This window comes from Ranitomeya imitator, chromosome 1, assembly GCF_032444005.1.
Source record: "Ranitomeya imitator isolate aRanImi1 chromosome 1, aRanImi1.pri, whole genome shotgun sequence".
Taxonomy (NCBI): Eukaryota; Metazoa; Chordata; class Amphibia; order Anura; family Dendrobatidae; genus Ranitomeya; species Ranitomeya imitator.
Genome location: NC_091282.1, coordinates 983,423,430 through 983,451,132, shown reverse-complemented (window position 1 = coordinate 983,451,132; position 27,703 = coordinate 983,423,430). Strand labels below are relative to the sequence as shown.

The window sequence follows — 27,703 nt, the reverse complement described above, 5'->3', positions numbered from 1 at the left end:
AATAATAATGTTCAGTTATGCACTCAATACTTGGTCGGGAATCCTTTGGCAGAAATGACTGCTTCAATGCGGCGTGGCATGGAGGCAATCAGCCTGTGACACTGCTGAGATGTTATGGAGGCCCAGGATGCTTCAATAGCGGCCTTAAGCTCATCCAGAGTGTTGGGTCTTGCCTCTCTCAACTTTCTCTTCACAATATCCCACAGATTCTCTATGGGGTTCAGGTCAGGAGAGTTGGCAGGCCAATTGAGCACAGTAATACCATGGTCAGTAAACCATTTACCAGTGGTTTTGGCACTGTGAGCAGGTGCCAGGTCGTGCTGAAAAATGAAATCTTCATCTCCATAAAGCATTTCAGCCGATGGAAGCATGAAGTGCTCCAAAATCTCCTGATAGCTAGCTGCATTGACCCTGCCCTTGATGAAACACAGTGGACCAACACCAGCAGCTGACATGGCACCCCACACCATCACTGACTGTGGGTACTTGACACTGGACTTCAGGCATTTTGGCATTTCCTTCTCCCCAGTCTTCCTCCAGACTCTGGCACCTTGATTTCCGAATGACATGCAAAATTTGCTTTCATCAGAAAAAAGTACTTGGGACCACTTAGCAACAGTCCAGTGCTGCTTCTCTGTAGCCCAGGTCAGGCGCCTCTGCCGCTGTTTATGGTTCAAAAGTGGCTTTACCTGGGGAATGCGGCACCTGTAGCCCATTTCCTGCACACGCCTGTGCACGGTGGCTCTGGATGTTTCCACACCAGACTCAGTCCACTGCTTCCTCAGGTTCCCCAAGGTCTGGAATCGGTCCTTCTCCACAATCTTCCTCAGGGTCCGGTCTCCTCTTCTCGTTGTACAGCGTTTTCTGCCACATTGTTTCCTTCCAACAGACTTACCATTGAGGTGCCTTGATACAGCACTCTGGGAACAGCCTATTTGTTGAGAAATTTCTTTCTGGGTCTTACCCTCTTGCTTGAGGGTGTCAATGATGGCCTTCTTGACATCTGTCAGGTCGCTAGTCTTACCCATGATGGGGGTTTTGAGTAATGAACCAGGCAGGGAGTTTATAAAAGCCTCAGGTATCTTTTGCATGTGTTTAGAGTTAATTAGTTGATTCAGAAGATTAGGGTAATAGGTCGTTTAGAGAACCTTTTCTTGATATGCTAATTTATTGAGACAGGTTTTTTGGGTTATCAGGAGTTGTATGCCAAAATCATCAGTATTAAAACAATAAAAGACCTGACAAATTTCAGTTGGTGGATAATGAATCTATAATATATGAAAGTTTAATTGTAATCATTACATTATGGTAAATAATGAAATTTAACACTATATGCTAATTTTTTGAGAAGGACCTGTAGGCCAGGATTAATTATTAAAATTTTTGAAGTAACTGATTTTTTTTCGTTTAATGTGTTATTTGTTGATATTTTTTGCAACAAATTATTCAAAATGGCACATGCTATATGAATTTTGCAATTTTGAAGCACAGAGAGTCACCTGACGTTAAATTTTTGCAAACTTTGTTCCAAATATGTGTGCACCCTGAAAATCACTCCAAGAAGGAACCGGAAATTAGCACCAAAAAATTAGTAATTTTTTAAAAAGTTGAATCTACCAATAACATCTGGAAATCCCAAATGCTGCCAAAAGCCACAAACTAGAAGGATAAGGGGCAATTAAAAATCTCAGGGAAATTAAAAAAAAACAACATTTTACAAAAAAGGCACAAATGCAATAATGATTTTGGCCTGTAGAGGATGGATCCTGCTGGGCAGCAACTGAAAGGAGTTTCTAAAGGAGCATGATGTGGTCACTGAACAGCACTGCAGCAAAATGTTTGGGAGAGAAGGAGGCACAATAAGGCTACTTTCACACTAGCGTTTTCTGCAATGCGTCGTTTTGCAGAAAAAACGCATCCTGCAAAAGTGCTTGCAGGATGCGTTTTTTCCCCATAGACTTGCATTGACGACGCATTTGCGACGGATTGCCACACGTCGCATCCGTCGAGCGACGGATGCGTCGTGCTTTGATGGACCGTCGGGAGCAAAAAACGCTACATGTAACGTTTTTTGCTCCTGACGGACCGCGCATGCGCGGCCGGAACTCCGCCCCCACCTCCCCGCACCTTACAATGGGGCAGCGGATGCGCCGGAGAAATGCATCCGCTGCCTCCATTGCGCAATGCGTTAAACGCTAGCGTCGGAATCTCTCCTCGACGCATTGCGACAGGGAGATTCCGACGCTAGTGTGAAAGAAGCCTAACTTTGCAAAAGGCTGATCACTAATTACATACCGTATATACTCGTGTATAAGTCGACCCAAGTATAAGCCGAGGCACCTACTTTTGCCACGAAAAACTGGGAAAACGTATTGACTCGAGTATAAGCCGGGTATGCGTTGTCACCTCATCCCTATACACCAGGGCTCCCCATCCCTGCTCTTGTATGCATGGATCTCCATCCCTGACAATGTATGCATGACTCCCCATCCCTATCCTTGTATTCATGACTCCCCATCCCTGTCTTTGTATGCCTGGCTCCCCATCCCTGTCCTTGCCTGCATGGCTACCCATCCCTGTCCTTGCCTGCATGGCTCGCCATCCCTGTCCTTGTATGCATGGCTCCCCATCCCTGTCCTTGTATGCATGGTTCCCCATCCCCGTCCTTGTATACATGGCTCCCCGTCGTCATCCTTGTATGCATGGCTCCCCGTCGTCATCCTTGTATGCATGGCTCCCCGTACCCGTCCTTGTATGCATGGCTCCCCGTACCCGTCCTTGTATGCATGGCTCCCCGTACCCGTCCTTGTATGCATGGCTCCCCGTCCCCATACTTGCATGCTTGGCTTCCCATCCCTGTTCTTGTATACATGTCTCCCCGTCATCATCCTTGTATGCATGGCTGCCTGTCCCCGTCCTTATATGCATGGCTCCCCATCCTTGTATGCATGGCTTCCCATCCCTGCCCTTGTATGCATGGCACCCCGTCCTTGTCCTTGTATGCATGGCTCCCCGTCCTTGCCCTTGTATGCATGGCTCCCCATCCCCATCTTTGTCCTTGTATGCAGGTCTCCCCATCCCCGTAGTTTGTATGCATGGCTCCCCTTCCCTGTCCTTGTATGCATGGTTTCTATAAAAATAAAAAAAATCCTACTTACCTTCAGTGATCACTCTTGCTGCATCTTGTTCCGGTGCCAGCAGCTCTTCCGGCAGAGCAATCACATGTCCCCGCTCATTACGGTAATGAATATTCACTCCACGCCTATGGGAGTGGAAAGGAGTTGAATATTCATTACCTTAATGAGCGGGCACTCATGTTAGCCCGGCCGCTGCTGGAAGCCGGCAGCTGTCGCTGTAACCAAGTGCGCGCTAGAAGAGAAATGAATATTCAGTGCCAGTAATTTCTCTTTAGCAGCGGGTACAGGCTTTAGCCACAGCTCCTGCCTCTGTGACCCTCTGCTCTGCCGTGCCCCCTTCCCCACTATCTTTCTGGGACAATGACTCATGTACAAGCCGAGGGGGGGCCTTTTCAGCACAAAAAATGTGCTGAAAAACTTGGCTTATACACGACTATAAACGGTATATAAAAAAAAGTTTAATTACTCTTTAAAATTGCTTTCCAGATTTGTGATGACAACAGACATAATGGCCTGCTGATATCATTCATGAGAAAGAACTACACTAGAGATGGGTGTCCTATAAAGTGCACGACTATGTGAATGTAGAGGGATTTTTTTGTTTAGGAGGTTTGGATACAGAAAGAGAGGAAACTAACAAATGAAATGTCTTCAAATGCTCCTCAAAAATAGGGAGGTTGTGCTCAGTTTCTGCTCCAAAAACTCTGCTAATCCCACATAAATACACATAGGTTGCTCTGCCGAGGGAGCATGCTTGTGGTAAGAAGTATTTTGATGACTTGTAAAATGTACGATTAGTTTAGGTTCCTTCCATTAACACATACATTTCATATAAAGTAAATAGCTTCCAAGAAGAAAGTACGGTATGTGAAAGTAATTGGAGAGATACTCAGCTTTTCATATACCCAGGGCCGTATTTGCCACTAGGCACTTGAGGGCACGTGCCTAGGACGGGACGATGCGGGGGGCGGCACCTGAGCAAGTTTTTTTTTTTTTTTTTTTAAGTACTGGGTCACCTTTCGACCGACCGACCGCCCCCCAGCACCCCCCTCGACCAAAGCCTGCCTCCCTGCCTGCCTCCCACATCCTTGGAGATGTCATACTCACCCTGCTACTCCAGCGGCGCTTGGTCTCAGCGCCTGCAGCTCGTCCTGAGTGAGCGGTCACGTGGTACCGCACATTAAGGTCATGAATATGGGCATATTCATGACCTTAATGAGCGGTATCATCTGACCGCTCACGCAGGAAGAAGGTGCTGCGCCGGGAGTCAGGAAAGAGCTAGAGGGATGTTCGGCGCTGCCGTGCGGTGTGGGAAAGGTGAGTATGAGGGACGGGAGGGATGGGGGGACAGGGGGCGGGAGGGGGGGGGATGAAGGAGGACTGGGAGCCGAGCCATGCAAGATGGGAGCAGGAGCGGGAGCAGGGGGGTTGAGAGATGAGCCATGCATACAGGGGGGGGGGGGGAAATGAGCAATGCATACAGGAGGGGGGATATGAGCCATGCATAGGGGGGGATATGGGATGGGAGGGAGATGAGCCATGCATACAGGAGGGGGGGATATGGGATGGGAGGGAGATGAGCCATGCATACAGGAGGGGGTATATAGGATGGAAGGGAGATGAGCCATGCATACGGGGGGATATGAGCCATGCAGACGGGGGGGGGATATGAGCCATGCATATGGGGGGATATGAGCCATGCATATTGGATGGGAGGGAGATGAGCCATGCATACAGGAGGGGGGAATATGACCAATGCATATGGGATGGGAGGGAGATGAGCAATGCATACAGGAGGGGGGGGGGGGGATATGAGCCATGCATACGGGGGGGATATGAGCCATGCATATGGGATGGGAGGGAGATGAGCCATGCATTCAGGAGGGGGGTGGGTATATGAGCCATGCATATGGGATCGGAGGGAGATGAGCCATGCATACAGGAGGTGGGGATATGAGCCATGCATATGGGATGGGAGGGAGATGAGCCATGCATATGGGATGGGAGGGAGATGAGCCATGCATACAGGAGGGGGGGGGGGATATGAGCCATGCATACAAGATGGGAGGGGGGCATTATACAGTATGGAGCATCATGTGGGGTCATTATACAGTATGGAGCATCATGTGTGGCCATTATACAGTATGGAGCATCATATGTGGCCATTATACAGTTTGGAGCATCTTGTGTGGCCATTATACAGTATGGAGCATCATGTGTGGCCATTATACAGTATGGAGCATCATGTGTGGCCATTATACCGTATGGAGCATCATGTGTGGCCATTATACAGTATGGAGCATCATGTGTGGCCATTATACCATATGGAGCATCATGTGTGGCCATTATACAGTATGGAGCATCATGTGTGGCCATTATACAGTATGGAGAACTGTGTGCGGCTGTTATACAGTATTGAGCATCATGTGTGGCCATTATACAGTATGGAGCACTGTGTGGCTATATTTTTTTTGTTTAATAATAATTATTGTTTATGAAACAGTGTTATCAGCAGTACTAAATGGGTGTGGTAGGGACATGGATATGGGTGTGACTAGTTGTGAAATGGGTGTGATCAGAAGCGTGACCTAAAATTTGCCGTGGCGCACTACGCGCGCTGCAAACTTTATACCTCTTTCCCTTCAAAAGTTGGGAGGTATGGTACCGCATTTGCCAGATCACGGCAAGTGCCGCAAATCCCTTAGGGCATGAATGAGGCCAAACACAGTGTTCCTGTAAGTGATCCGTTACGCGGCAGATGCAGAAAAACTGCCCGATCTGCTGCAAATGGCTACTTTCACATCAGCGATGCTTGCCAAAGTCACTGCTGATAGTGTCATACTCACCAAAGGGGGAGGCAGCACTAAAAGTGCCTAGGGCAGCATAAACTCTAAATACGACCCTGCATATACCGTAGGTCAATGTTAACCCCTTCTTCCCCATATGGAAATGAATAGACTGATTGATTTTTCTACATGAGGACTTTGATGGCTCTGCAGTCCATGCACACTGTGCCATTAGCAGGTTGGTGGTGCCACATGGACTTCTGCTAAGGAACGCCATGACGTTAATATGGAAGCATGCGAAGAACACGCAACCTGCATTAAAGGAGGAGCAATTCTGTCATAACAGGGTTAACCTAGCACCGTTTTCTTATACTTAGGCCATTGTAGGAAATATCTACGTTTCTTTACAACTGCTAACGCAAGTAAAGCTTGTAAAGGTATCAGTCATCAGCTTTATGTTTCCAAGGGATCATTAGTTTGGCTGTGCAGAGCCGGCAGAATTCTGGGGCTGTTCCGGTCAGCACTTTACAGATCTAGACAAAACAAAAAGGAACGTGAGAAACATACCTAATGGACATGTCCTCTGTAATATAGTAGATTTCACGCAACATAATCTTTCCAGAAAGGACGGAGAAAGAAAATGATCCTATGAAAAATGAGGGGGGAGAATGAATCAAAGATATGCAAAATACAGCAATTAGCAAGCTGATTACTCAACATTGTCTCAGTCCTGTACTAACTCCTACCTACGTGCCTTGTAGGGCTCGACTATGTATTAGTAGGGTTGTCTATTCCAATAAATAACGTCCACAGGGTAGGTGATAAATATAGAATCCCTGGGGGATTCCTGAAAAACTCACAAATAACCTGTGGGGGTCATTTATCATCTGTCCCGTGAAAAGGTGTACGAAAATGTGCCTGGAACCTTTTTAACATCAAATCTATGGAGTAATATGGCTTCATCAAATAAAATGTAATGATTCTATCCTGGAAATGTGTCCCCGTTCCTCATACATATTCTCTGTATATATCTCACAATTAGGAATGAGCGGACCCGTGGAAGTTCGGGCTTGTTGGGTTTGATCGAACTTTAGTCCAAAATTCGGTTCGTACCATAAAAATCAATGGGAACCCAAAGTTTAGAGCTGGAAATTCTCTCTTTCTCCCTCCTCTTCCAACTGTAAACCAGACATCCAGAAGAAGTCCGAGTTTGGAGTTCAGCAACGGACACTAAGATACGAACCCCGATCTTTACAATTCGGGTTTGCTCATCCCTCCCCATGATCCCTAAAACTACATGTTAGCACAGTTTACAGTCATTATGTGACCTCATGTTTACAGCTCTAATAACTTTATTTAACCCATTGTCTCAGCAGCCAAACAAGACTTGCTATCATTTAAACAAACAGAGAAATTTTTTATCTTAGGCTTCTTTCACACTAGCGTTGGAATCTCCCCGTCGCAATGCGTCGGGGAGAGATTCCGACGCTAGCGTTTGCTGCATTGCACAATGGAGGCAGCGGATGCATTTTTCCGGCGCATCCGCTGCCCCATTGTAAGGTGCGGGGAGGTGGGGGCGGAGTTCCGGCCGCGCATGCGCGGTCGGAAAAAGCGGTCCCGTCAGGAGCAAAAAATGTTACATGTAGCGTTTTTTGCTCCCGACGGTCCGTCAAAGCACGACGCATCCGTCACTCGACGGATGCGACGTGTGGCAATCCGTCGCAAATGCGTCGTCAATGCAAGTCTATGGGGAAAAAACGCATCCTGCAAGCACTTTTGCAGGATGCGTTTTTTCTGCAAAACGACGCATTGTGACGGATTGCAGAAAACGCTAGTGTGAAAGTAGCCTTAGTTTGTCACCATTTTTCATGACCTGTAACATGTTTAATTTCCTATAGATGGAGCTGTGTGGGGTTTGCCTATTTGCGATTTAGTTACACCAATTTTGGGTAGACATGGCATTTTTTGGGGGTAATTTTTAATGTTTTTTTTATTTAAGGGAGGGGTGCTCAATGCAAATACCACAATTCTGGCACTCTGCATTTTTTTTTCTTATTGCGGCATTTACTGATTAAGTTAGTTAATTTTATATTTTTATAGCTCTGACCTTTATGGATGCAGCTATAGCAAATATTTTTTATTTTTGATGGGAAAAAGAGGGCGATTCGAACTTGTAGGCCTTTAGGGTTTTTTTTCTTTATTTTTTCGTCTCCTTGGTGAACTTGAGTCTTTGATCATCCATCACTTATACTACATATTACAATAGCGCAGTATTTCAGTAGATAGTGAAAACCGTGGTCTCATATGAAGCTCAGCACAAAGCCGAGCTTCAGGGGAGGAGAAAGACGGCAGTGACAGGGGCACTCAGCACCACCTAGCCTGTCACAGTAACTCATCGGGGTCCCACAATCTTGTCACAGTGCGCCAATGGGAATTGAAATGCGCCAGCACCAACATGTGTCCCACATAAAGGCCCATGTCAGAGAGTGTTAATGGCATTCAATTGTAGAGCTTAGCTCCACTTGCGGCTGTTAGAGACACATGCCAGCTACTTAACATTGTTTAAGGTTTTATGTTAAATTTATGAGCTGAAAAAACTCACAATAGGTGATGCTCACAGCTCACCTTCGCCCTCTTCCTTCACAGTGATCTTTGCCAAAACTAGAGAATGTTCAAAAATGGTTTCTATACAACTTAGAGTCAGATCTATTGCTGCTAATGGGGATGTAGCTGCTGAAAAGTCTGAGTCTAATCTTAGGAAATGTGCACACTTTGTGCTTCTGCAGCGAACATTCTCGGCAAATGAACATTTAAAAATCATCTGTACATGCGGCTTATCTTTTCCTTGCAGATTGAAAGGGAATCGCCGATAGAGGCTACTGCACAGGCGTCGTCAGCGCCATTTTGAGACAATTTTTTTCTAAATAAATTTATATCACCAAATAAAATAATCAAATGCATATTATACATGCAAACATGCTGCAGCGCAGGCACCTGTGAATGTGATTTTTTTTTTCCAATACATATAATAAGTATGTAAAATAGGGGGCAAGTCACTGAGGGATCAGTGATCTGTCAGAAGCCATCAGTATGAATACCTAATCAGAGCACCACATGAAGACCTACCTACAGGCTGCCCCAAAGCAGGGGCATATCATTAACTGAAAACTGAAAATAAGGATTAAACAACAACCACAAGACGGATTTCATCACCAAGGTATCATTGTAATCAGTATAACGGCGCCGGCCTGACACTGTCTGTAGGTTACTGAGCACAATCTTGCTGACAGGTTCCCTTTAATGGTTTAGATAGGGCAAATGTGGCGACAGATTCCCTCTAAAGCTGTTACAGCATAGCTCCCAACCGTCCCTCATTGTGCGGGATTGTCCCGGTTTTGAACCTTTGCCCTGCTGTCCTGCACGGGACGCTCTGATCCCGCACCCGCAGACAGCAGGACCGACACGCCCCCTTATGTTAAGCCATGCCCCGAGCCCTTACCCTTCCGTATGGCTGCCTGCTTTCTGTGCACAGGACCTGTGATGAAGTCACAGGGGGGGAGGAGTCAGCGGTCACATGATCGGGACCTCCGTGGATGGCAAGACTCGGCTGCCTGTGCTAATTGCCAACATGCCATTGTGCAGCAGCCGCAGGATGAGGTAAGTATGCTGCCTTGTGTGGGGTCAGGAGGTGTACAGTGTGGATGTAGCAGAGCCGTGTGTGTGCGAGGTGTACGGAGCGGAGCCGTGTGTGTGCGAGGTGTACGGAGCGGAGCCGTGTGTGTGCGAGGTGTACGGAGCGGAGCCATGTGTACGAGGTGTACGGAGCGGAGCCGCGTGTGTGCGAGGTGTATGGAGTGGAACCGCGTGTGTGCGAGGTGTATGGAGCGGAGCCGCGTGTGTGCGAGGTGTACGGAGCAGAGCCGCGTGTGTACGAGGTGTACGGAGCGGAGCCGCGTGTGTGCGAGGTGTACGGAGTGGAGCCGCGTGTGTGCGAGGTGTACGGAGTGGAGCCGCGTGTGTGCGAGGTGTACGGAGCGGAGCCGCGTGTGTGCAAGGTGTATGGAGCGGAGCCGCGTGTGTGCGAGGTGTACGGAGCGGAGCTGCGCGTGTGCGAGGTGCTATGTGTTGCCATTATATGGTACGAAGTGCTATGTGTCGCCATTATATGGTACGAAGTGCTATGTGTCGCCATTATATGGTACGAAGTGCTATGTGTCGCCATTATATGGTACGAAGTGCTATGTGTCGCTATTATATGGTACGAAGTGCTGTGTCGCTATTATATGGTACGAAGTGCTATGTGTCGCCATTATATGGTACGAAGTGCTATGTGTCGCCATTATATGGTACGAAGTGCTATGTGTCGCCATTATATGGTACGAAGTGCTATGTGTCGCCATTATATGGTACGAAGTGCTATGTGTCGCCATTTATGGGACGAAGTGCTATGTGTCGCCATTATATGGTACGAAGTGCTATGTGTCGCCATTATATGGTACGAAGTATCATGTGCGGCCAATATACAGTAAGGAGCATCATGTGCGGCCAATATACAGTAAGGAGCATCATGTGCGGTCATTATACAGTATGGAGCATCATGTGCGGTCATTATACAGTATGGAGCATCATGTGCGGTCATTATACAGTAAGGAGCATCATGTGCGGTCATTATACAGTAAGGAGCATCATGTGCGGTCATTATACGGTAAGGAGCATCATGTGCAGTCATACAGTATGGAGCATCATGTGCGGTCATTATACAGTATGGAGCATCATGTGCGGTCATTATACAGTATGGAGCATCATGTGGGGTCATTATACAGTATGGAGAATCATGTGCGGCCAATATACAGTATGGAGCATCATGTGCGGTCATTATACAGTATGGAGCATCATGTGCGGTCATTTTACAGTATGGAGCATCATGTGGGGTCATTTTACAGTATGGAGCATCATGTGGGGTCATTTTACAGTATGGAGCATCATGTGGGGTCATTATACAGTATGGAGCATCATGTGGGGTTATTATACAGTACGGAGCTTCATGTGCTGTCATTATACAGTATGGAGCATCATGTGCGGTCATTACACAGTATGGAGCATCATGTGGAGCCATTATACAGTATGGAGCATCATGTGCGGTCATTATACAGTATGGAGCATCATGTGGAGCCATTATACAGTATTGAGCATCATGTGGGGTCATTATACAGTATGGAGCATCATGTGCGGCCAATATACAGTATGAAGCATCATGTGCGGTCACTATACAGTATGGAGCATCATGTGCGGTCATTATACAGTATGGAGCATCATGTGCGGCCATTATACAGTATGGAGCATCATGTGGGGTTATTATACAGTATGGAGCTTCATGTGCGGTCATTATACAGTATGGAGCATCATGTGCGGTCATTATACAGTATGGAGCATCATGTGGGGCCATTATACAGTATGGAGCATCATGTGGGGTTATTATACAGTATGGAGCATCATGTGCGGTCATTATACAGTATGGAGTATCATGTGCGGTCATTATACAGTATGGAGCATCATGTGCGGCCATTATACAGTATGGAGCATCATGTGTGGCCATTATACAGTATGGAGCACTGTGTGGCCATATTTTTTTGTTTATAATTATTGTATATGAAACAGTGTGATCAGCAGTGCTAAATGGGTGTGGTTGGGTTGTGGATATGGGTGTGACTAATTATGAATGGGTGTGGTCTGGGGCGTGGCCTAAAATTTGCCGCTGCGCGCATGGCGTGCCGCAAACTTTGTCCCTCTTTCACATCTTCAAAAGTTGGGAGGCATGGTTACAGATCTGCAGAATGTCAGTTCTTTCAGCGGTTTTGCAGCATTTTTAATCTACTTTTAAATAGTGATATAGAAAACTGAAGAGGAAAAAACAACAAACAGAAAAAATCCATTTCACATAAAAACCTGATATAAACACTAGGTCATTTTCTGAGGACACGTTCTCTTCCAACTTAAATGACCCATGAAAAGTTCAGTAATTTGTGAACCATGACTTCACAAATGTATCACATGATAAAGTGTTAAAATAGCACTGTGCGGCTCTGCAAAATCGGCATTTCTGCATAACTTCCTTTTTATATATAATACACTAATAATAGAGAGATAAGGCCATGAGAAAACTCACCAATATGAATGTATCCATCTTTGTACAGTCTATTTAATACCAGTGTTAAAATCAGTCCTATATTGCGGGAATTGTAATAAGTTAGATAAATAATCCATCCACAGGATAAAATGGTAGCTGCAATCAAAGAAAAAAATATTGCATTAGAAACAGAAAAAAAAATACAGTACAATTTTACCATTTCCCAAAGTGCATTAAAGCAGCCAGTAGTCACTTTCACAGTCAAACTGGTTAAAAGGCTTCCCTCCCCAAATCCACACAAGACTCCATCCAGTCCCATTTTCCCTTTGCCTGGCCCTCACAGGGCATTAAATACTTAGGAATTCTTATTCAGAGGCCTCTCCCGTTTATTTGATCTTAATTTTGTGCTCTTTATTGAACAACTCTATAGAGATCTTAATTCTTGGACGGTGAAAGATTTTTCCTGGTTCGGCAGAATATACTAAAAATGAACGACCTACCTAAACTATTATACGTCTTTCAAACCGTCCCCATAGCAATTTTCTCCAATTTCTGTAAAAGGCTGTGCAGTAGCTTTTGCAGATTTATTTGGGCAAGTGGGCGTCCATGTATTCGGGGAGAATTCCTGATGAGACACAAACTAACGGGAGGTCTTAGACTTCCGGAAAGTAGAAGGTGTCACGTGGCAGCAGTACACACTAGAGTCCTGGACTTCTTCTATCATTTAGAGGGGAAATTATGGGTCAAAATAGCTTAATTCATTTGCCCTAAAGCTCTTATCACTCTCCCATTGTGCGCCCATTTAACTGTTCCCTCTCCTAGCCTCATGTCATATAGTACCTACACCACTCTTCTGGCTTTGAGATCCCATAAAAAAGCTTATCCTTAATTTCAGATAATCTGGATTTCCCACCAGGCCTATCTGCACATAGATTTCTTGGTCCCAACTAATAAAGTGGCACCAAATCTACACAGATCCTTAGAATGATGAGGACGTAGCTATAAATTAGCACTGAAGGTTCTTTATTCACAAGGCCTGTAGGGGTCCAGGTAAGACATAGCCTAGCGATTTGATATCACTTTAGAAGACGGAAATACTTCTTTAAATTAAAAACATTTATTTATTATTACACAATATCAGTAATGGATCAATATTAACACATGCAATGCTATTTTCATAGAGGGGTTATGGTACTTTAAGACATTTAAGAAAGTGTAATAATTAAGATCCTGATTTGTCATAATGTTTCTTGCATTAGTTTACAAATAACAGATTAGAAAATGCACTGCCAAAAATTGCTCTCACATACTTGGAGTGAGGCAGAAACATACAAAATAGTAACTATACCTTCAAGATTCAGGGTAACTTTCCTTGCGGGTCTACCTGTCTTCTTAAAGAATTTTGCAAACGCTAACAAACAAGAGTGATATGAAGGGTATACACAGCCCAAAGGTAAACCGCTACCAGAAGCAGCTGACTAACTGGGACGGTGTGCCAGAATAGCAAATTCTGGCAGGAACCGGAAATGTGTAACCACTAGTGTATTAAGAACAGTAGAAGAAGGAATTGACAACCAGACCATCAAAATTGGGGAGGATTCAAAATGGAGAAAAGACCAAAAAATTCACAGCAGAGAAAAGCAAAAAAAAAAAAAAAACACCTGTAAAATCCAGCCTGTACAGGTACAGAGTAATGTGTGTACAGCAGTGTAGCCGGAGAGCGACCACAAATATGCTGGCGATTTCACGCGCCACACACAGACACAAACCTGCCAGACAACCATCTATGGGGACATCCAGACTGTCGGAAGGTTGGAATTCAATAGCCCAATCCTCTTGTTTAGCACATGGATAAGCCATTGCCAGACAATTCAGTCAGTGCCTCTCATACAGAACACATTAACGCTCGGCTTGGTCTTGCAGATTGAGAGAGATAGCAGACAGCTAAATGATAGTCCATCAGAAAGTTGTACAGCGCATGGCCATTTTATGTCCTGTACTTTTTCTCCACTTTTCAAAAGCTTCTTGAGGGAAAGAATGGGTATCACACAAAGAAGTGCCACGTACCCCTCCAAACAACCGGCGCCATAGCACCACCACACTCTGTGGTCTGCGCTAGGACAGGAGTGATGACTGCCCATTCATCAGCCCCTGACCCAGCAAACAATCAGTGGCCCATCTCTCAGGTAAGTCAACTGACATGTTGTGAAGGGTTAAACTAAGATCAAAACTAAAGGGCTTCCTTTTTGTGCTTTTTGACTCCATCTTGTTGTTCACAAGATAAATTCTGTTACTTAATTAGGTAAAAGTTCATAGTTGTTATGAAAGCCAGATTGTTCTAGTCTGAATTAGATATGAGACTGAGGGTGTATTGTTCCACGAGACCTTGACGCACAAGCCGTTATGTTTTTTTTCTATGCCACGTAGACACATATATGTAGTTTCCGGTTTTTCTGTATTCTTATAGGTTAAGTGCTTCAAGTGTGATTTTATACCATGGGTTGAAGTAGAACTTGCTAAGATTATGAAAAGTGCGACACAATAAACGGGATTAGGGATTTGCCTTTGATCCCCCCAAACAGAGACACGTCAACCGTGAAGGGTCACTTCAGATCCTCCCCCAACAATGTCACCATTTCCAGTCCAGAGGTGACCACAGGAACAGTGAAGCTGTCGCAGTGGGGGAAATCATTTCTTTATAGTAAAATGAGCCTTTCCTTTTGACGGCTTTTAAAGCATTAGGAGCAGTAAATTACAGCTAAGGGACTGTGTACCTACTAGCCAAAAGAGTACAAAAATGTTGTTCCATCTACTGTAACCAAAGAAATTCTAACCCATATATATTGGAAAACGGACCAGTAGCTGAAATTTGCTATTCTCATCTACAGCAGAATAGTAAGCCAAGAGATACACTAAAAGGGAAATTTGTCATGCCCAAAACCTACAGGGAGCATCAATCAAACCTTGGTATGGTATGTTTTACTTTAAAACACTCCGCCATTTCAGAAAAGATATACTTTAAAGGTCAAGCTGGGGACCATAAGGAAAAAAAAATCATAGTGGTCTGGTGTCACCTCCAGTTGTCTTCTCCTTATACCACTCTGGTTGACTGACAGCTCACATAACAGACACCTGGAAGGAGCCGGTCAATGTCCGGGTCAGGCTACTCTCATTCCTCCTTTAAACTGTTTTTTCTCTAAAATGCAAGTACAGTTAGGGCCAGAAATATTTGGACAGTGACACAATTTTCGCGAGTTGGGCTCTGCATGCCACCACATTGGATTTGAAATGAAACCTCTACAACAGAATTCAAGTGCAGATTGTAACGTTTAATTTGAAGGGTTGAACAAAAATATCTGATAGAAAATGTAGGAATTGTACACATTTCTTTACAAACACTCCACATTTTAGGAGGTCAAAAGTAATTGGACAAATAAACATAACCCAAACAAAATATTTTTATTTTCAATATTTTGTTGCAAATCCTTTGGAGGCAATCACCGCCTTAAGTCTGGAACCCATGGACATCACCAAACGCTGGGTTTCCTCCTTCTTAATGCTTTGCTAGGCCTTTACAGCCGCAGCCTTCAGGTCTTGCTTGTTTGTGGGTCTTTCCGTCTTAAGTCTGGATTTGAGCAAGTGAAATGCATGCTCAATTGGGTTTAGATCTGGAGATTGACTTGGCCATTGCAGAATGTTCCACTTTTTGGCACTCATGAACTCCTGGGTAGCTTTGGATGTATGCTTGGGGTCATTGTCCATCTGTACTATGAAGCGCCGTCCAATCAACTTTGCAGCATTTGGCTGAATCTGGGCTGAAAGTATATCCCGGTACACTTCAGAATTCATCCGGCTACTCTTGTCTGCTCTTATGTCATCAATAAACACAAGTGACCCAGTGCCATTGAAAGCCATGCATGCCCATGCCATCACGTTGCCTCCACCATGTTTTACAGAGGATGTGGTGTGCCTTGGATCATGTGCCGTTCCCTTTCTTCTCCAAACTTTTTTCTTCCCATCATTCTGGTACAGGTTGATCTTTGTCCCATCTGTCCATAGAATACTTTTCCAGAACCGAGCTGGCTTCTTGAGGTGTTTTTCTGCAAATTTAACTCTGGCCTGTCTATTTTTGGTATTGATGAATGGTTTGCATCTAGATGTGAACCCTTTGTATTTACTGTCATGGAGTCTTCTCTTTACTGTTGACTTAGAGACAGATACACCTACTTCACTGAGAGTGTTCTGGACTTCAGTTGATGTTGTGAACGGGTTCTTCTTCACCAAATTAAGTATGCGGCGATCATCCACCACTGTTGTCATCCGTGGACGCCCAGGCCTTTTTGAGTTCCCAAGCTCACCAGTCAATTCCTTTTTTCTCAGAATGTACCCAACTGTTGATTTTGCTACTCCAAGCATGTCTGCTATCTCTCTGATGGATTTTTTCTTTTTTTTCAGCCTCAGGATGTTCTGCTTCACCTCAATTGAGAGTTCCTTTGACCGCATGTTGTCTGCTCACAGCAACAGCTTCCAAATGCAAAACCACACACCTGGAATCCACCCCTGACCTTTTGACTACTTCATTGATTACAGGTTAACGAGGGAGACGCCTTCAGAGTTAATTGCAGCCCTTAGAGTCCATTGTCCAATTACTTTTGGTCCCTTGAAAAAGAGGACGCTATGCATTACAGAGCTATGATTCCTAAACCCTTTCTCCGATTTGGATGTGGAAACTATCATATTGCAGCTGGGAGTGTGCACTTTCAGCCCATATTATATAGATAATTGTATTTCTGAACATGTTTTTGTAAACAGCTAAAATAACAAAACTTGTGTCACTGTCCAAATATTTCTGGCCCTAACTGTATGTGTGCTACAATCATGCATGCAGGCTACCCATGGTTTGGGCAGCAAGAATTGACTGACAGGTTACCTTTAAAGGGTCTTGCTGAGAGGAAAAAATTAGATTTGCCGGTCAAATGATCCATTATGTGACTGTTAAGCTGTGTGCACACGTTGCTGATTTTTCGCGTTTTTTTTCGCTTTTTTTGCTATAAAAACGCAATCAAACTGCAAAAAACAGCATACATTATGCATCCCATCATTTAGAATGAATTCCGAAATTTGTGTGCACATGATGCGTTTTTTTCCGTGAAAAAAAACGCATCGCGGTAAAAAACGCAGCATGTTCATTAATTTTGCGGATTTTTTGCGGATTTCCACTATATAACGCATTGGGAAATGTCCGGAAAAATCCGCAAAAAAAACGCACCAAAAACGCGGTAAAAACGCGCAAAAAAACGCATGCAGATTTCTTGCAGAAAATTTCAGGTTTTTCTCAGGAAATTTCTGCAAGAAATCCTGAACATGTGCACATAGCCTTATAAAGGAGACAGACCAGAGAATAAGATCTTTATATAATGGAACTTACCAACAAGCAGCCATACCACATTGGAATTGTGTTCAGTAAGATATCCTTCAAGTTCAGTAATAGTTGGAACAAAACTTTCATTAGCCGTGTCCATTGTGAGCAGCCTTTTCACTCACTGCCTGGAAAAAGAGAACATAGTCACCAAAACAGACATCACTTTAAATCTTAGGCATCTGTAATAAAAGAAACCCCTGTACAACAACACAGGCCATCCCCTGTACTGCAGACGTCTGAAATCTTCCCCTGGTCTCCCCCCCAAAAAATCAAATATTGCGCTGGAAACAATATATTAATTTCTGAGGCAGTGAGGGGACAGTCTATACTTGTAAGGCAAATGACGAGTATTTGCAAAAAACATTTTTAACATTGCTGTGCATGCTTACGCTTGAAATGCCACACTCCCATCATATACGACCTATGAGTCACGGAGGGCATGCTTGTAACAAAATATATGATCAGAACAGGCGTACATTTCGCTTTTCATTATTATAATCACAAAGAACTATTATTAAAACACAAAACTGAGAATGAATCCAAAAAAAGACTTTCTGTCAGTGACACTTCTTATCCCTTTAAGAACCAATATTGACCTTGGGTAAAAAATGGGTTTCCAATATATCATGCCTCAACATGTCCCCTGTCTGCAACATTATTGCTGAAGGCTACGCACACCCTTCGTACATGCTGGTGGTTACCTAATATTAGTTCAAACTATAATTATTTCCTTGGCGCACCCTTTTTGGGCTATGCATTTTTTCTATTTAACTTTCCACGGGTAGGTTGTGAAGCAGTAAGGGTATGTGCACACGTTGCGGATTTTGATGCGGATCCGCAGCGTTTTTGGACGCACGGAATTGCATCAAATCCGCAGTGTAGTGCACAAGCAATGTTAGTCAATGAGAATTACAGAATTGGTGTGCACATGCTGCGGAAAAATCCAGGCGGATTCGCAGCGTTTTATTTTCCGCAGCATGTCAATTCTTTTTGAAGATCTGCAGCGTTTCTGCATCCATTGACTTCTATAGAGTCAGTCAAATCCACAGCAAAACCGCAGGTGTAAAAAGATTTGCGGTTTTGCTGTGGATGTGTGTGCGAAAAACGCTGCAGCTAGGCAGGAGGAATAGTGTGTGGGCGGAGACTATGTGTGTGCGGAGAAGATGTGTGTGCGGAGATGATGTGCAGGTCTGTGTGCGGGTGTTTGTGTGTACCTGTATGTGTGTGCGGGGGTCTGCGGGTGTGTGTGTTGTGTGTGCGCGTCTGTGTGTAGACAGGGATCGTCTGATGGGACTACTAGTCCCATCTGGCGATGTCTGCTGTCGCATACTGTAGAACAGTGACAGCATTAGCCAATGATGAGACAGTAGTTGTCCCATCATCCGGCTACTGTGCTGAATAGTAAAAAAAAAAACAAACACACACATACAGTCTATATATACAATCGTTTAAGGGGCACTTCCATCTGTCTGTCTGTCTGTCACGGAAATCCTGCGTCGCTGATCAATCAGCGACGGGCACAGTCCGGCTGCGAGTTCACCCCTTTCTACTCTCTGTCAGTGCCCCCTCCATACTCCCTTCCAGTCAGCGCTCACACAGGGTTAATGGCTGCATTACACCGCGTTATGCGCGGTGTAACGCAGTCCGTTAACGCTGCTATTAACCCTGTTTGACCAACTTTTTACTATTGATGCTGCCTATGCAGCATCAATAGTAAAAAGATAATCTAATGTTAAAAATAAGGAAAAAAAAAAAATCATTATATACTCACCTTCCGGCGCCTTTACGTTTATCGCGATGCTCCGGGCCTTGCACTGCGCTCTCGCGAGATGATGACGTAGCGGTCTCGTGAGACCGCTACTTCATCTGGGTAATTTCGCAATGCATCGCTGGGAACGGAAGCTGGTGACCGCATCGCGCACATAGGGACAGCTTCGCTGGACGCCAGAGGGTGAGTATGTAAGGCTATGTGCACACTATGCGGATTTGCTGCGGATCCGCAGCGGATTTTTCCACGCAGAAACGCTGCAGACAGCACTGTGATGTACAGTACAATGTAAATCAATGGGATAAAAAAAAGCTGTGCAGATGGTGCGGAAAAAATCAGTGCGGAATTGCTGCGGATTTCAAAGAAGTGCATGTCACTTCTTTTGTGTGGATCTGCAGCGTTTCTGCACCCCTCCATGATAAAAATCCGCAGTGGCAAAACCCACAGAAAATCCGCACAAAATCTGCATCAATTCCGCATAAAAAATACGCACAAAATCCACGGCAAATCCGCGGCTGCGGATTCTGCCAGGAGATGCGGATTTTGCGCAGAAAATTCTGCACCTCTTTTCCTACATGTGCACATAGCCTATTTTTTTATTTTCATTCTTTTTTTAATAGGGATATGGTGCCCACAGTGCTATACAGTCATGGCCAAAACTATTGAGAATGAGACAAATAGTAATTTTTCCAAAGTCTACTGCTTCATTTTTGTAATGGCAATTTGCATATACTCCTGAATGTCAAAGAGTGATCAGCTTAACAGCAATTACTGTACTTGTAAAGTCAATATTTGCCAAGAAAATGAACTTTAACCCCCAAAACACATTTCAACATCATTGCAGTCCTGCCTTAAAAGGAGCAGCTAACATCGTTTTAGTGCTTGATCCATTAACACAGGTGTGGGTGTTGATGAGGACAGGGCTGGCGATCAATCAGTCATGTTAAAGTAAGAATGACATCACTGGACACTTTAAAAGGAGGCTGGTTCTTGGTATCATTGTTTCTCTTCAGTTAACCATGGTTATCTCTAAAGAAACACGTGCAGCCATCATTGCTCTGCATAAAAATGGCCTAACAGGGAAGAGTATCGCAGCTACAAAGATTGCACCTCAGTCAACAATCTATTGCATCATCAAGAACTTCAAGGAGAGACCTTCCATTGTTGTCAAAAAGGCTCCAGGGCGCCCAAGAAAGACCAGCAAGCGCCAGGACCGTATCTTAAAACTGTTTCAGCTGCGGGATCGGACTACCAGCAGTGCCGAGCTTGCTCAGGAATGGCAGCAGGCTGGTGTGAGTGCTTCTGCACGCACTGTGAGGCGGAGACTCTTTGAGCAAGGCCTGGTTTCAAGGAGGGCAGCAAAGAAGCCACTTCTCTCCAGAAAAAACATCAGGGACCGACTGATATTCTGCAAAAGGTACAGGGAGTGGACTGCTGAGGACTGGGGCAAAGTCATTTTCTCTGATGAATCCCCTTTTCGATTGTTTGGGACATCTGGAAAACAGCTTATTCGGAGAAGAAGAGGTGAGTGCTACCACCAGTCTTGTCTCATGCCAACTGTAAAGCATCCTGAAACCATTCATGTGTGGGGTTGCTTCTCAGCCAAGGGAATCGGCTCACTCACAGTCTTGCCTAAAAACACAGCCATGAATAAAGAATGGTACCAGAATGTCCTCCAAGAGCAACTTCTCCCAACCGTCCAAGAGCAGTTTGGCGCCCAACAATGCCTTTTCCAGCATGATGGAGCACCTTGCCATAAAGCAAAGGTGATAACTAAATGGCTTATGGAACAAAACATAGAGATTTTGGGTCCATGGCCTTGAAACTCCCCAGATCTTAATCCCATTGAGAACTTGTGGTCAGTCATCAAGGGACGGGTGGACAAACAAAAACCAACAAATTCTGGCAAAATGCAGGCACTGATTATGCAAGAATGGACGGCTATCAGTCAGGATTTGGTCCAAAAGTTGATTGAGAGCATGCCAGGGAGAATTACAGAGGTCTTGAAGAAGAAGGGGCAACACTGCAAATATTGACTTGCTGCATTAACTCATTCTAACTGTCAATATAACCTATTGGTACTCATAATATGATTGCAATTATATTTATGTATGTGATATAAACATCAGACAAACACTAATAAAAACCAGAGGCCAGCAGATCATGTGAAAATATAATTTTGGTGTCATTCTCAAAACTTTTGGCCATGACTGTATTGTACTTGGGCTGTGTTATATACTACGTGCGCAGTGTTATATACTGCGAGGCTGCTATAGACTACGTGGGCAGTGTTATATACCGTGTGGCCTGTGTTATATACTGCGTGGGCAATTTTATATACTACGTGGGCTGTGTTATATACTGCGTGGATGCTATATATTACGTGGGCAGTGTTATATACTACGTGGGCAGTGTTATATACTACGTGGGCAGTGTTATATACTACGTGGGCAGTGTTATATACTACGTGGGCTGTGTTATATACTACGTGGGCTGTGTTATATACTACGTGGGCTGTTGTGAATTCAGCTTTTGGGCTCCCTCCGGTGGTTGTAGAGGGTAATGCAGTTGTGCCTGGACTGCAGGATTGGACAGGTGTATCTACTAATTGCAAAACTGACTGGGGTATATAGCTTTGCAGGACTCTTTAGTCCCTGCCAGCTGTCCATTGCTTTTGGAGGATTCACATCCCTTCTGGTCTCTCCTGTTCGCTGTGCTTTTCTTCAAAGATAAGTCCTGGCTTGGTTTTTGCTGTCCACCTGCTGTGGACCTTATAGTTCTGTGCATTTTCATGTTTGGTCTTGTCCAGCTTTGTCTGTGAAATATTTTTTGCAGCCTTGCTGTGTCTCTGGAGATGCAGATATACCCTCCATGTCTTTAGTCAGATGTGGTGTTTTGTATTTTCTGTGGTGGATATTTTCTAGTGTTTTAATACTGACCGCATAGTACTCTGTTCTATTCTTTCTATTTAGCTAGTATGGCCTCCTATGCTAAATCCTGATTTCATGTCTGCGTATGTTTTTTCCCTCTCCTCTCACAGTTAATATTTGTGGGGGGCTGTCTGTCCTTTGGGGATTTTCTCTGAGGCAAGATAGGTTTCCTGTTTCTGTCTTTAGGGGTAGTTAGTTTCTTAGGCTGTGTCGAGGGGTCTAGGGAGTGTTAGGTACCCCCCACGGCTACTTCTAGTTGCGCTGCTAGGTTCAGGGTTTGCGGTCAGTACAGGTGCCACCTTCTCCAGAGTACGTCTCATGCTGCTCCAAGGCCACCAGATCAAAACAGTGGGCTGTGTTATATACTACGTGGGCTGTGCTATATACTACGTGGGCTGTGCTATATACTACGTGGGCAGTGTTATATACTACGTGGGCAGTGTTATATACTATGTGGGCAGTGTTATATACTATGTGGCTCCTATATACTACATGGCTGTGCTATATACTACGTGGCTGTCTGTGTTACGTGGCCTCTGCTATATGCTATGTGGCTGAGGCCGCCTAGAGGTCACCGGAGTTCGTCCTTTCACTTGTGGCACCGCTGCGTGAGAAAATTCTCTCACAGCGGTAGTGCCTTAAAGTGAGAGCAGCACACTGACCGAAGTGTTATCTCCAGTCAGTGTGTCTTCGGCGGCATCTGATGTGACCGTTCTACAGGGGAGATTGTCGTGGGACACTTGTTATTAAATGGATTACATCAGAACAGGGAATATACTGTTGGTTTATTATTTTATTATTATTACAGGAGATTGAGGGCGTTGCATGGATTAGCTGGATAATAAAGATGGCAAACTGTGTTTAGTGTTTTATTTCATTAAAATACTTTATTCTGGCTGCGTCTTTATTTCACCTATAACAACTATAGGATTAGTAATGGATAGGTATCTTATTGACACCTCTCCATTACCAAGCCAGGCTTGATGTCACCGGACACTACACAGGTGACATCAACCCAACAACTATTACCCCACTTGCCACCACTACAGGGCAAGTGGGAAAAAAAGGATAAGTGCTGGAATTGGCGCATCTTAGAGATGCGCCATTTCTGGGGTGGCTGAGAGCTGGTGTTTGTAGCCAGGGGGGCTCAATATTACTAAACATCATGCTTGGTATTATCTATCTATAGATTTAACTATCTAATGATTTATTTATCCATCTATAGCAGTGGTCCCCAACCTTTCTGACCTTGAGAGCCACATTCAGCTTAGAGAGAGGGTCGCGAGCCACATTCAGCACAGAGAGGGTCGCAGGCCACATTCAGCACAGAGAGGGTCGCGGGCCACATTCAGCTCCCACCTCCTTCAAAGTAGTATCAACCAAAGCCCCCATTGCAGGTATAATGATAGCCAAAGCTTTTACACAGAAATCACTCCAGAGTAGTATACTGAGATCCAGGGGTGTTCTCCCAACACACTGTCACATTCAGCTTTGAGCACCTCCTCTAACAGGTAGTACAAACCTCCAGCGTACCATACCTAAAACATCTCTAAACCCCTAAGACCAGTAAATGTGCATCCATATCAGCAATTCTGTGCAGGGCTACTCACAAAATTCACCATTTTGAGATGTGCTCTTTATACCTGTTTGCTAGACCTGGACCTAATGCATCCAGCTGGCAGTCGCGAGCCACAATTCATGGGCCGCGAGCCACATGTGGCTCCCGAGCTACAGGTTGGGGAGCCCTGATCTATAGATATGCACATTTCTTCTTCAGAGAAAAAGAGGACTTGAACTCTATAGTGCCACCTTTTGGAAGTTGCGATCCTACCAGTCACAATAAACCCTTTAACTAGTCTTGCAATATGCAATATGACTTAGGATAAAAGCCAAATCAGTATTTCAATTCGCAGACACGGTGTTTCGGGCTGTTTGCCCTCCTTAGTGCGAAGCATGAGAACTGATTTGGCTAGGTGAGAGGCTCTGGACTGAGGTCTATGGGGTAAGGTTTCTCCTTCTGGAGAGTTACATACCAGCTCTAGCTTGTCAAGGTAAGGAGGCTTATTTGCCGTGCAATGCTCTTCTGGGAAATGTAATATGCAAATTGCCTCTTCAGAGATAAAGAGGACTTGAACTCTATAGCGCCACCTGTTGGAAGTAGCGATCCTACAAGTCACAATCAACCCTTTAACGAGTCGTGCAATATGACTTAGGATAAAAGCCAAATCAGTATCTCAATTCGCAGACACGGTGTTTCGGGCTGTTGGCTTTCAGCAGTGCGAAGCATGAGAACTGATTTGGCTAGATGAGAGGCTCTGGACTGAAGTCTATTCACTTATATTTGTTTTGTATGTGTAAACATTATAGTTGAACATGGTATGTGATGATATTATGGTCTTCAATGGAGTATGTAAAAGAAGAGGTTGGACAAAGAAATGACGTCACAATTCTTTTTCCTTTTTTTTTGTTAAATAATAGATCTTTATTTAGCTTACAAAAACGCATACAAATCCGCATTTTAAAAAAACGCATGAAAATCCCTATCAAATCCACAACAAATACATACAGATTTTCAACTGCGTTTTCTGCCAAGAGAGGAAGAATCCGCACAGAAAATTCCACAGGCAAATCAGCAACATGTGCACATCTTAAGATGAGAGTCCTGCTCTGCCCCTGTCTATTTTGAGCCCTGCTGGCATGTAGCAAGGTGGACTACAAGAGTGAGGGAACACTGACACTGGGTAATCCTTTATATAATTACCAGTAACGTAATAACAATAACCCATGTAAGGGTACCGTCACACAGTGGCATTTTGATCGCTACGACGGCACGATCCGTGACGCTCCAGCATCGTAACAATATCGCTCCAGCGTCGTAGACTGCTGTCACACTTTGCAATGTACGACGCTGGAGCGATAATTTCATGACGTATGTGCGATGTAGAAGCCGTTGGTTACTATGCGCACATCGTATACAATATCGTGCACACCTTTGTTACACCATGCGATCATGCCGCCACAGCGGGACACTAGACGACGAAAGAAAGTTTCAAACGATCTGCTACGACGTACAATTCTCAGCGGGGTCCCTGATCGCAGGAGCGTGTCAGACACAGCGAGATCGCTGGAACGTCACGGATATATCGCTGGAACGTCACAAATCGTGCCGTCGTAGCGATCAAAATGCCACTGTGTGACGGTACCCTAAAGGGCGACTCGCCAAACAATGATTGATAAAGGAGAAAACCGAGTCAAAATATACCAATAAAATGTCACCAAAATTTATTGATTCAATAAAATGAACAACATACAAAAATGAATACTAAATAAATACAAAAATGTAATAAATGGGTTTTAGTCACCAAGTGATTGAATCCACAGGTGTAAATAATGGGCCGAACAAAAGGTCAGGATTAACATATACATAAGGTGCAAACAGAAGGAAAAGAGGAAATGTGATCCAATACAAGCAAGGACAATAACAAAAGGATTTCACATGTGTGTTGCCATATTAACCTTAAGAGTCCAGTATAAAGACCTCTAGATCTAGTAATGTTAGTAAAATAGGGGTTAATTACGGTACCCATTGTGATGCTGCGTCCTGCCTGTACCTTGGCCACGTACGCCACGTAAACCTTGCTGCAGTTGGATGATTTTTACACTCTTTTCATCAAAATAGTGTCAACTAAGTGCCCTATGTTATTTACATGTATTATTACCATTTACTTATTTTCTTACTGCAGGGTATTTGCTCATTGTACTGTCTTTTTATCCTCGGTTCTACTCTTCTTCCTTTCTCTCATATTCATTCCTCACCATATGCAGGTTGCAGGCTTATCTTTGGCCTCCCAGTAATACATGCTGGGTGTTAGGTCTGCATCCAGGATGATGCAGCTGGCTTCACTAGCCCTTATATATCAGTACAGCTTTACTGCTGGACCGATTTCTCCTACAGCTCCTGAGGAATCTCTTCTCGCTTGTACTGACAAATACCGAGTATGGAGAGTGCATGATTACCCCTAAGGGTACGTTCCCATGGTCAGTAAACACTGTGGGTTGGACGCTGCGTATATCCATAGCGTACAGATGTTACAGCATAGTGGGTGGGATTTCAAGAAATCCCACCTCCACTATGCGTGCACCGGAACCAGCGGCTTCCCTGCGGCACGTCTTTCCAGACCGTAGCATGTCTATCTTGCGGAGACGCTCAGTCACCAGTCTAATGTATTGGACGCGGTGATTCCGCACGGTTCAATGAACACATGCTGAATCTCCTGCGTTCAATAGCTGGCAGCGCTTTTGGACGGAGCAGACATGTGCCGCGTCCAAAGCGCTACTGACCAGGGGGACGTAGCCTTACAATTTGCCATGGGTTTTCTCTCTCCTCTCTGTACACTGGTACACAGCCTGTACACACCTCCCTGCAGGTCCTCTCCATACCTTCACCCTGAAACGGATGTAATAGTTGCTACAGAGGGCAATAAATTTTTTTTCCTTTTTCGTTTTTTTTTTTTATTTTGCCTCTCCAATGAGGAGAGATTAGTGTTTAAAGGGAACCTGTCAGAAAAAACGCTATCAACCTGCAGATATGGGGTTAGTCTGCAGGTTAATAGCGTTAGTATCCTGCCTGGCGCCTGTACTTAGCCAGCTGGTGCGGGGGAAAAATAACTTTATTCCACCCAGCAGTCACAGGGGCGGCGCTAGTGATGGTTCAATCACTAGCCACCTCAGAGCTCCAGTGTCCATTCAGGTAATCTACCTTTGTTACTTGGTCATTTCACCTGACCCCTCTTGCTCATACTTTATTGGTGGTATACAGCCTCCTTTGTGCACTTGGTCTATTTGCGGTTTTCTGCATAGTATTGATCACTTAGTTTTGAGCAAACACATTATTTTGAATTTACCTGTACCTGAATGTACCGGTCTCTGGTCATGGTGCCACCTGCTTCTGGTTTACCCTGTCACATCCCTTTTGTTTATTTTGGTTTTTTACCTTTTAATAGACTTAATAAAATATTGTAATTTTTATTATATTTGGTATTTGTTGGTGCTTTCTTTCTATATGATTTCCATTTATCGTTGGCACTTACCCTTTATTTATTGCACCGTATCCTTACTTGGTAGTGGGTGCAGGCCTTGTTTTTTTGCTTAACTTAATATTTGGTAGCACACCTTTTGCAATAAATAACTGCAATCAATCGCTTCCTATAACCATCAACAAGCTTCTTACACCTCTCAACTGGAATTTTGGGCCACTCTTCATTTGTAAACTGCTCCAGGTCGCTCATATTTGAAGGGTGCCTTCTCCCAACAACAATTTTAAGATCTCCCCACAGGTGTTCAATGGGATTTAGATCCGGACTAATTGCTGGCCACTTCAGAACTCTCCAGCGCTTTGCTTCCATCTCTTTCTGGGTGTTTGTTGAAGTATGCTTAAGGTCATTGTCCTGTGGGAAAACACATGACCTAGGAGGCAAACCTATATTAATGACACTGGGCACTACAAGGAGACCTAAAATACTTTGGCAATCTT

The 27,703-nt window shown here is 44.4% G+C and overlaps 1 protein-coding gene across 15 annotated transcripts in view; it reads right to left on the bottom strand.

Annotated features, from left to right (window-relative positions):
- BLTP1 (bridge-like lipid transfer protein family member 1) overlaps window positions 1–27,703 on the bottom strand; it is a 381,731-nt gene that overhangs the window by 340,977 nt on the left and 13,051 nt on the right. For 14 of the 15 annotated variants that reach the window (XM_069743891.1, XM_069743894.1, XM_069743897.1 and 11 more), the window contains exons 2-4: window positions 17,479–17,597; window positions 12,090–12,206; window positions 6,491–6,569 (exon numbers count right to left, since the gene is read on the bottom strand). In XM_069743891.1, the coding sequence (XP_069599992.1) occupies window positions 6,491–6,569; window positions 12,090–12,206; window positions 17,479–17,572 (290 nt within the window). In that variant the 5' untranslated portion in view covers window positions 17,573–17,597. The remainder of the gene's footprint in view (window positions 1–6,490; window positions 6,570–12,089; window positions 12,207–17,478; window positions 17,598–27,703) is intronic. The other variant, XM_069743892.1, reaches the window with a different exon arrangement.